General features: G+C 35.8%; 1 protein-coding gene across 2 annotated transcripts in view; it reads right to left on the reverse strand.

The window, feature by feature from the left end:
* The window catches only part of LOC125070732, a 526,502-nt gene that overhangs the window by 32,393 nt on the left and 482,524 nt on the right, over positions 1 to 11,585 (reverse strand). For both annotated transcript variants that reach the window (XM_047680677.1, XM_047680676.1), the window contains exon 3: positions 4,020 to 4,219. In XM_047680677.1, the coding sequence (XP_047536633.1) occupies positions 4,020 to 4,219 (200 nt within the window). The remainder of the gene's footprint in view (positions 1 to 4,019; positions 4,220 to 11,585) is intronic.

Below are 11,585 nucleotides of genomic sequence, written 5' to 3' on the forward strand. Positions count from 1 at the left end.
TTATCTTTGCGTCTGTCGTGGCATTGTACAATAGTTCCCAAATAAATATTTTTTGACATATTACACGTAGTGTCGTCGTGCATTAAAGCAAAGATTTTAATAAAAAAAAGTTATTGCTGTAGCCTAAGCTACTCCTTATTATATGAGCTATCTGCCAGTGAAAGTTCCGTCAAAATAGGTTCCAAAGATTAGAACAACAGAACAAACAGACAGCCAGACAAAATTTGAAAACACACAAAAAAAAACAAAAATTCTAAAAATCATATTATTTATGCGTTAATAGTAATATTTTTCTCAAATATCCTCCATTGTACAGGTTTCGATCAGATATGATTTTATTATATGTATGTTTAAAAGTAAGAAAATAAAGTTCTTGTTTAATTATCTCAAAAAATATTCTATTAATTTTCTATCGCTAATGCGATAGAAAATTAATAGAATATTTTTTGGATGTACTTTCATAAAAGTTAATTTAAAGATTATTTTATATAATAAAGTTTCTCTCTGGTTCTTAATTTTTTTTATAATGCTTAAATACGATGAATGCCCCTTTTTAAGAAATTACTTATATTCCTATTTACTCCTCCAATGAGCTTTAAGCTTGTGTGAGTGGGGACGACAATAGCCCAAAGGTTCAGGATCGAACCTCATGCCTTGCAATAGCACAATGGTCCGAAAACCATTGTGCTATTGCCGGTTCAAAAAGTCATACGACAAGCATTACAAGTTAATTAAAAACGTCCTTTATAAACTTAAAAACGTTTGGTTGCTTCGTTTACCGTTTTACCCCCTTAGGGGTTTAGTTTCGTAAAACCCGTTCTTAGCAGATGTCTACACCTTATAAGGAAACTACCTGCCAAATTTCAAATTTGTAGGTGTTATAGTTTTATAAATATATATAGATTTTATTAATGGTTTTTGAAAATATTAAGTATTGTTTTATAATGTATGATGTATTTCAATTAAACATGGCGTAATAATTTATGAACCCACTTACAATTGTTATTGTTAGTTATTCATAAAATATAGAGATAGGTTTTACTGTTAAATAAACAATTGTTTACACAATTATAATTATTATATATTGCGGTTTCTAGAACGTTTCTGGAACTCGCCATAATTTATTAACGCTACGGTAGTATAGCCCCATCATCATAAATCAGATAAAATTAGTACATGATTATATAGAGATTATATGGAATCTTTATTTTTATAAAATAGTTAGGCAGGTAGGGCTATCATAATATGATGAGTGGACCGCTGTAAGGAATATCAACCATTACACCAATGCGCCACCAACCTTGGGAGCTAAGATTGTATGTCCCTTGTTCCTGTAGTTAAATCGGCTCGCTCACCTTTCAAACCGGAATACAACAATAATAAAAACTTTTGTTGATTGGGGATAGAATATTCGATGGTATCAGCAACTTGCATAGATAACATATTTGCAACCCATATTCCACAAAATAAAATTATAATTAATAAACTAAATTCAGATCATTGTGGACAACAAGCTTTATTTAACTTCCATGTTAAAAAAATAAGCAATTCCGAAAAAATAATGTTTGTTCCTTTGACCACTAGTCGTATTGAGAAGTTTAGAAGTAATATTTTGGCTAATCTACCACACTTATCTTTTAGTGATAACCCCAATGCTTTGTATAATAATCTATTTAAATTAATTAGAAACAAGTTTGATGCAATATTCACTTCTAAAACAGTTAATACAAAAAACTTTTTAAAATTCAATGATTGGGCTACTATTGGAATTCATAAAAGTAGGCAACGAATGTACGAGCTTTACAATGAAAGGACGTACAATCACAGTGCCACTTTTGCCAACTATGTAAGTAACTATTCAAAATTATTTAGAAAAGTGTGCTTTTTGGCAAAGTCTTTAACTATAAAAAATAGAATTAAGAATGCACATGACAAAATAAAAATGACTTGGAAAATTATTAATTGTGAAACTGGTAGAGGTGGCAGTCGCAGCTCCGAATTGAACTTAAATTATAATAATAAAGTCATAAATAGTGAACGGGAAGTTGCTTCAGTTTTTGAACAATTTTTTGCTGACATACCAGTTTCTACAACTAAGTTACTTATTTCTTCTCCAGCAGTTGCCGAATCATTAATGAAAGAAAATGTACGTGAATGCAAATCAAAATTTAATTTTACCCCTGTAAACACCAATGACATAATTTGTACATTTAGGTCATTAGACATTAAGAAAACTGCTGATCTATGGGGTATTTCTGTAAAGGTGATTAATTCAATTATTGATCTAATTGCACCTTATCTTGCAATAATATTCAATGATTGTGTTCAACGTGGTGTATTTCCTGACCTGATGAAACATAGTAAAGTCATTCCAATATTTAAATCTGGTAGCTCTTCAGATCCTAACAATTATAGGCCAATCTCGATACTACCAACCCTCAGCAAAATATTTGAAAAAAATATTTTAAATCAATTATTAGCATATTTCAATAGATACAATCTGCTTCATAGAAAACAATTTGGATTTACGAGGGGTCGCTCGACTACCGACGCAGGTATCGAACTAATAAGAAATATCTATGAAGCCTGGGAGAGGTCGCAGGATGCCTTAGGGATTTTCTGCGACTTATCCAAAGCCTTTGATTGTGTTCAACATGAAACTCTGGTCAGGAAACTATATCACTATGGAATTAGAGAATGTGCACTCGACCTTCTGACTTCTTATCTTAACAATAGAATTCAGAGGGTTGACGTTAAAGGGACAAGGTCTCCTGGGGTCTTAGTTGGTATGGGGGTCCCACAAGGATCAATTCTTGGACCTTTTCTATTCCTCATATATATTAATGACTTGCCCTTTCTTGTTGGGAACAAACATGATATAGTATTGTTTGCTGATGATACCTCTTTGGTTTTTAAAATTAATAGGAAACAGGTACAGTATGACGATGTAAACAATGCTATGTCTGATATAGTACACTGGTTTAGCGTAAATAATCTTAGGCTGAATAATAAAAAAACTAAAATTGTAAAATTTAGCACACCAAACGTGCAAAATGTAAAACCCGATGTACTTATCAATGGGGAATCGATGGATCCAGTTGAAACAACTGAATTTCTTGGCCTTACTCTTGATGCCAAATTACAGTGGCTCCCCCATATAAACGGATTGGCGGGTAGACTGAGTTCTGCGGCATTTGCGGTCAAAAAAATTAGATTATTTACCGATGTTGATACGGCTCGCCTAGTTTATTTCAGTTACTTTCACAGTATAATGTCGTACGGTATTATGCTTTGGGGTAACGCAGCCGCTATCCATACTATATTTGTGCTGCAGAAGAGGGCTATTCGCGCAATCTATAACCTGGGAGCCAAGGAATCTTTGAGGTATAAATTTAAAGAAATTAAGATATTGACTGTTGCTTCTCAATATATATTCTGTAATGTTTTGTATGTACGGAAAAATATTAATGTTTTTATGAGAAAATGTGATTCTCATAACGTTGGTACAAGGAACAAACACAATCTTGTTACTCCTGTTACTCGACTGCATAGAGTCAGTAACTCTTTTGTGGGGCAATGTATACGCTTCTACAACAGGATCCCAGAAAGCGTTCAAAATGCTTCTGTTGCGAAATTTAAAAAAATTGCTAAGGAACGCTTGTGTGCGAAAGGTTACTATACAATTAGTGAGTTTATGTTTGATAGCACACCTTGGGAATGAAACGATCGCCTCCTGGCTGTTTCTACTCATATATAATTATGTATATAATTAATTTGACGTAAAAAAAAAAAAAAGTCCCGCTGAGTTTCTTTCGCCGGTTCTTCTCAGGTCAGGGTGTTTTCTTTTCCGAACCGGTGGTAGTGTTTAACTTGACAATCAATAAGAAAGTGTAATACTTCTATATTGAATAAAGGAATTTGAGTTTGAGTTTGAGTTTATCAATCAGACGAACTTGAGCAGAGCACTATCACTAATTATGAAACGAATATGCAACATTAATAAACTTCAAAGAACTTACTTGTAATCATGTTTAGCGTAGCAATGTCCAAGGAGCCGGCATTCTATCGCGCTGCAAGAGGTCGGACCTGGTGCGTCCGTGGGGGCTTTCACGACATATGTCATGTTGAACCCAAAGACCGACAGCAGTCCCAACGCCCGGAGCTGCGTTCCTTCCAGCCTGTTGAGAGTCAGCTCGACAACTAGTACCGGACTTTGCACCTGTGGAGAATACAATACATTTTAAAAAATATTCATTGCGATTTTTTTGGTTATTTTATTTATGATATAGGTAGGCGGAGCAAATGGGCCACCTGATGGTAAGGGGTCACCACCGCCAATCGATATTAGCAACATAAAAAATATTAACCATTTATCACCAATGAGCCACCAAGCTTGGGAACTAAGATGTAATGTCCCTTGTGTCTGTAGTTATACTGGCTCACTCTCGCTTCAAACCGGATTACAACGATACTGCAGTTTGGCGGTAGAAAAGCCCTACATCAGTACATACTGCTAAGCCCTACATCACTACATCATCGACAGTGCTGTAAATAGTATGGCATATTTCGAATTATATTTGAGTCGTTACTATTTTAAATAAAATTAAAAAAAAAAAAAAAAACAAATCCTTTGATGTCCGCGTAGTAACCCAGGATTTAATGTCCAAGCAGACGTGGATGGCTTAATCGGTATCTATATGGATTGTATGAAAATGCTCAATGCAATTATATTTTTATTCGGTTTTGTTATTCTATTAAGTTTTCATTGAAATTAATTCTTCTGTTCAATTTCAATATTCAAAACATGTACCTTATAATTTCAAAATTTACTTTAATAGTGAAATTTCCAAGGTTTTCATTTCTAAAAAGAAATATTGGAGTAGATAATATCATAAGAATCCACATCTACTCCAATCTATGCTTTATTAATTACATATTACATAATTATAATAATAAACACAATAGTGCATAATACCTAATATCTTATAAGCGATATTAGTGTTTCCAGTTAGTAAATACTTAAGTCTTAAGCCTTAAGGTACACGCTAGACTAAGTACTTGTTAGATTCTAAGTCTTCGTCTCGATTTCGAGTACAGTTAAGTTTAATTCTGATATATTCCTTCGTACACAGAATTCTAAGCAATTACTCACTGATTAATCACGAAATCTCAGAAACTATAACACCTTTTTTTTTAGCAGCCCGTAAATGTCCCACTGCTGGGATAAAGGCCTCCTCTCCCTTTGAGGAGAAGGTTTGGAGCATATTCCACCACGCTGCTCCAATGCGGGTTGGCGGAATACACATGTGGCAGAATTTCGTTGAAATTAGACACATGCAGGTTTCCTCACGATGTTTTCCTTCACCGCCGAGCACGAGATGAATTATAAACACAAATTAAGCACATGAAATTTCAGTGGTGCCTGCCTGGGTTTGAACCCGAAATCATCGGTTAAGATGCACGCGTTCTAACCACTGGGCCATCTCGGCTCTAACACCTATAAATTTGAAATTTGGCAGGTGGGTTCTTTATAGGGTAAAGTACCCTGAGGGAGTAAGTCGTGAAAGTTTATGTTTAATAAATTTTGCGTGGGTAAAGCTGCATATTCAGCTAGTATTTTAATAAATTTACTTTTAGACCTTGATATTCTTCTAGGTGGGTCCTATTTACTAAGTTATTTTACCGCCAAACATGAACTCTTATCGATTTAAATACTGTCTTGTATCTACAGGCGAAGTTGAATAAAAGTTTGTTCGTCGACCTTTTAGAATTAATTAGAATTACATTTAATTAAATCTTGGAAAATAACTGTTAATTCCATTGAAAAGCGCTTTAAGAGCTTGAATGTTTTGTTAAACCAGATGAGTACGAAATGTTACACTTTTGCCAATTAAGCACTCGGACTGAAAATATTTTCTCCAATAACGTTGATAGAAATCGCTGTACCGTCGTTTAAAAATAAAAGTGTCGTATGGATTCTTTATTAAATCTCTCGTTGGACCGTTGTACACGCTTGAAAATCATTCTCTCATTAATAATTCGTACTATTCAATACTTTTAATTGCTATTTGTTTAAAGTGTGATTGAACCAGAAAGCCATAGGCATTTACAGCGAAATATAAGTAAAAAAATGAGCATATTTATACGAGTATGATATTTTGGTAAGATTTAAATGTCAGTGACCTTTAGGCAAAACAGCTTAGGTTATACGCTTTTAGTAAATATTACACATGTTAATGTAATATTTGGATCTTAACCACGATTATACCTTTAGAGCTGCATCTACCTTGGTAACTAGGAGATCAGCAACGTAGGAGATCGCTAAAGAGGTATTATATAGTGAGGATTAACAAGGTCACCGAGCTGTTATGCTCCGCTTTTAGGCTGAAATGAGTTAGATAGAGTTTCTTCACATGTATGTTATAAAAACATTTTCATTTTTAATTTAACAACTCAGATAGTTTCTTGCTGAAGCTTCAAGTGCTGCTACTTTATACAATATTAATTAAATGAATTAAATATTGTTTGTAATAGGATTTCAAATGCAACTAATCTACTTGTAACGTTGTGTACGTCCATACAGCGAAATCCCTGCGATTCTCTTACAAGCGCTTAGGTGTGTACCTTTATTATGGTAAATCGTTCTCTAAGCTCGTACTAACCGCATTACAGATAATTATGCAGATTCCAGTTAAATATTTTGCAAATGTTTCGTTTTGATTTTGGGCAATGATTTACGATCCACGACTAATTCGATACATATAATGTGTATGAAGATATTTAATTAATCGTTTTAATGAACGAAGCGATACATTGCTCTATTACCTATAATATTTTAATATATATAAAATACGATATTCACATTAGAATTCGATGTATCTTTTGAAAATTAGTAGCCATGTCCCAACTTAAGGAATTGCTCATATTTCTATTTACCCCTCCTTTTAAGCTTGTTAGTTGAGTTGGGAGTGGGGACGACAATAGTCCAATAGGGTCAGGATCGATCCTGCTAATTTTTACATCACTAAACCATTGCGCTATTGACGTCTAAATTACAACAACTAATACGAGAATCTTGACCGATCGAACGCGGAATTAAACTGGTAATGTATCCCCGAATTTTCATATGCTTTATTTGCTTTGGAAGGAAAACATTGTGAGGAAACCTCATTCATCGTTTATTTTTCCACATATGTATGTATGTATTGCATGCATTGGAGAAGGATGTTGGAACAAGGTCATAAAGAGAAGATGGAGAAGATCTTAGCAAAGATGCGACATTTAAATGTCTACTAAAAATCGCATGGCTGTTACCTAAGTACATTGATAAGTTATCTAAAGTTAAAAAATCTGAGAGATCATATTATACACCTAACGTATGATTGCAGTGTATAATTCTCTTTTAAATTCACTTTATGAACGTAAATGTTAGATTGATATTATTCAATTACCCTAGACTTAAAATAATAACGTTTATGAGCAACTAAAACATTTGTATAATATTAGTAATAATACTGTATCAACATAAATTAGTTTAAATAAATTGACATTTAAAATGGATGTTATGATATTATTAGCATTAATGTCAATGTGTAAAGTTTATGTTAATGTGTATATTTTATGAATTCAATACTAAACGGCACTGCAACAATTTGAATCACGTTATCGTCAGCATTTTTTTTAGTACTTATATAATGTGAATAGTGACAATTGACGATCACCCGATGTTCTAAGGACGTTCTAAGCGTTCGATGTTTTTACATCAACGGGAACGCTTAGTAAGCTAACTAAGCTAAGCTAAGCTTGGGGCGTAGGTCCTCGTTCATTTCCATCTGCCACGCTTAGGCGTATGACGAGGTTTATAGCACACTATGTCCTCCCTCCACACATCCTAAGCCGAGGTACGGCCTTCAGGCCGATTGAAGCGTTAAGATTATCCGGCAGAGTCAAAAAATGTTGACGTTGTGTATTTGAGAATTTAATAAATAAAGGTGTAAGCTGTAATTGTAGTTAATTAATATGTAATTAATTAATATGTTTCGTTGAAATGATAAAACAGTTAAAGCTTGTTTCAGACGAGTAACGTATAATGTTTTAAATATAAAATTACCGCTTAAAGGTTATTGTCCAAGATAGTCGAACTTTAATTATGTACTTCTGTATTTTTACTGTCTGTGACGTGTTTTTCTGTCATCAGACGAATAATTTATATCGTTATCGTAATTAAAATATACGAATGAACTCATTTATCTTACGAAATACCGACCGCGATATAGATATCGAAAATGTGCAAGATAACACAAATATTAATATTTTTGGTAATGTTACTTTCTTAATACATTTCAAAGTTTTGCATTAATATGTTTAGTAATTAATATTAGTTATTAATATATCGGTGCCAGCGATGGCTGAGCGATAGAATTGTCCTTTTCTGTGTTCGGTGGTACGGGGTCCATCACGATGAATTAAAATAACACGTGGTATAGCGACAGAAGTTTTATTACGGATTTACAACTTGGTTCTTAAATAGGTAAACCGACAGTTTCGCCTTGGAGGTGTGGGCTGATCAGTTACTCAAACGTAAGTGTCGTTATCCAGTCCGCATAATCTCCAACACGACTCTGTCCACGTGACTTTAACATTCCATGACGTCACGGCGTTTACCCACTACTATAATAATCAAATAAGCTTCTTTTAATCAAAATGATTGGTTTTCCACGACACGGCCAGCCTGACGTGTTACACGTCCTCGTGTGTATCTGTAACAAAATGATCTATTTTGAAGCAACTTAAAACCTCGGCCAACCTGACCGTAACGTGAAATTACATTGCTACATTCATCTATCATCTCTATTCATCAGTTAAAATTAATCACAAAAAAAAAAAGAAAAACTACTAATTTATCTTGTTCATTCGCAGACGAGAGGTTCCTCTAACAGTCATTAAACAAAAGTTTTATCATTACACACCTCATTAACATATTGAGATCACATACAACGCTCATGGCCCGGCTGACTCAGCAGCTAGTGACAAGAACTATTGTCACCCATATCGTCATCACCTCATGTGATACGACCAACACTTCATCTAGACTCTACGAGTCCCAGGTTAATACATGACCAACACAACAATAGTCTCCTATGAGACCCGGGTCCCCGCCACACCACTAGCTGCCCATCGCGCCCTGAACAACCCGAGTGAGTTGCAGTTACGACTACAGACTAGTGCGTGTGGTGCGACCAATAGCCATGGTATGTGCTCTATTTACTAGTGGTGCTTCCCTCATCACTATCATCCAACAAATCTAACTCAGCAGGTACATCAGTAAGAGGAATCTTTCGTAAGCGATCGTGAGCATACTTATAGGTTCTATTACCAGATAACTGTTTTAACAGATAGCGATCACCTTCAAGCAATTCTACGACTTTAAACGGTCCCTTGTATTTAGGATCTAACTTAGTTTGATTTCTCTCCTCGTTTTGAATTAAGACCAAGTCACCAATGTCAAACTTTACAATTTTAGCCTTATTTTTATTAAATCTGATTTTATCGTAAATCGCACTCTTATCTATGTTCCTAGCCGCTTGCTCTCTCGTTTTGTTAATGTCTACTTCCGGTTCCGTACCATCATAAGTTAAAAGATTTAACGGCCTTGCTACACGCCCTATCATAAGCTCGAGGGGACTAGCACCAGTTACACGATGAACAGAACAATTTAAAGCTAATTGGACATCATCTAATGCTTCTTGCCAAGACCTATCAGAAGCCTCTACAGAAGTCAGCATACCTTTCAATGTGCTCATAATCCTTTCAACTTGGCCATTGGCACGACTAGAACCCGTAGCGATTAAGTGTAAAGAAATACCATGTTTCTCACAAAAATCTTTAAAGTCTTTGCTGGCAAAACATCGACCTTGATCAGCAATGATTCGTGCTGGAGAACCAAATAAGGACACACTAGACTTCAGAGCCTTAATCACACTAGCTGCATCAATACGTAGAGTATGGTACATTAGAACAAACTTAGTAAAGGCATCGATTAAAACTATGACGTATTCTTTAGAATCGTTTTTACCACTTAACTTGCCTGTTATATCTACATGCACTGTGTGCCACGGGACACTAATCTTGGGGATTGGATGAAGTTCAGCCTGCACACGACCCGAATGGGATTTTGGGACTTTACAAGTCATGCACCCATCAACAAACTTACGCACATACTTAGCCATGTGCTCGAACCAATAGTGTTCGTACACCTTTTCAAGAGTCTTCTCCCAACCAAGGTGCATAAGAGATTCGTGGACATGGTTTATTACCGACCAACGGAAGGCCCTAGGAACTATTGGGAGACACCGGGTGCGGTTGTTTCTTTGCACTTTGCGGTGCAAAATACCTGAACGCATCTCGTAAGTCTTAGCAATGTCAAGTGGGACTTGACCCTCTTTAAGTTTTGTTACCAATGACTGAATCTCTGGATCACGCAGCTGTTCTGCCAACAACCAGTTATCTGACAAGGTTGCAAGATCTACACGTTTTTGCTCGACTTTTGAAAAACTGGGGGAATCAGAAGATGGTAAAGGATTTCGCGAAAGGAAATCGACATGAGCCATACGACGTCCCTCGCGATAACTAATTTGAAAATCAAATCCTTGGAGAAAAGCCCACCAACGATGCACCCGTGGTGTTATATCGACTTTATTTCGTGAAGCCTTCAACGAATTACAGTCAGTAACTACTTCAAAATGCCTACCCTGTAAATAATGCCTAAAGTGCTTCACAGCGTTTACTACAGCTAGAGTCTCCAACTCATAAGAGTGGTACTTCGACTCTGCTTTCGTAGTTCGCTTACTATAGTACTCGACTACAAGTAACTGACCATCCATCTTCTGGAACAAGATGGCGCCATACCCGATAGCACTCGCGTCGGTATGTAATTCAGTGGGCAGGTCTGGGTTAAAAATAGTCAACACTGGTTTAGTGGTCAAGACAGTGATTACTTGTTGTCTAATATGCTCGTGTTCGGGCTTCCAAGTGAATTGCTTATTGCTGACTAGCAAAAACAATGGTGTCATAATTTGAGAAAAACTTTTTATAAACTTGCGAAAATATGAGGCAAGGCCAATAAATTGTCGTAGCTCATGAATATTCCGAGGGGGGGGTAATTTAGTCAGAGCTTCTATCTTTCTAGGGTTTGGTCTAAGCTCACCTGCAGTGATATCATAGCCCAGGAATTCAACATGACGCTTCAGAAAAGAACACTTCGAAATGTTCAAAGAAAATCCGGCTTTAGTTAAAGCCTCTAACACCTCACGTAGCCTACAGAGGCCTTGATCCTCGGACACTGATGGTATCAAGATATCATCAAGATACAGTACTACATACGAGAAGACCAGGTCCCCCAAGGCATTAGACACTGCTCTTTGAAAAACACTAGGCGCGTTTCGTAACCCAAAAGGCATTGCAAGGTATTCAAACTGCCCATCAGGTGTAATGAAAGCGGTACGCTCAATGCTATCAGGGTCATTAATGGGTATTTGATTAAAGCCACTTGCGCAGTCTAAGCACGTATAAAAGCTTGCTCCAGA

The sequence above is a fragment of the Vanessa atalanta genome, chromosome 18, assembly GCF_905147765.1.
Source record: "Vanessa atalanta chromosome 18, ilVanAtal1.2, whole genome shotgun sequence".
Taxonomy (NCBI): Eukaryota; Metazoa; Arthropoda; class Insecta; order Lepidoptera; family Nymphalidae; genus Vanessa; species Vanessa atalanta.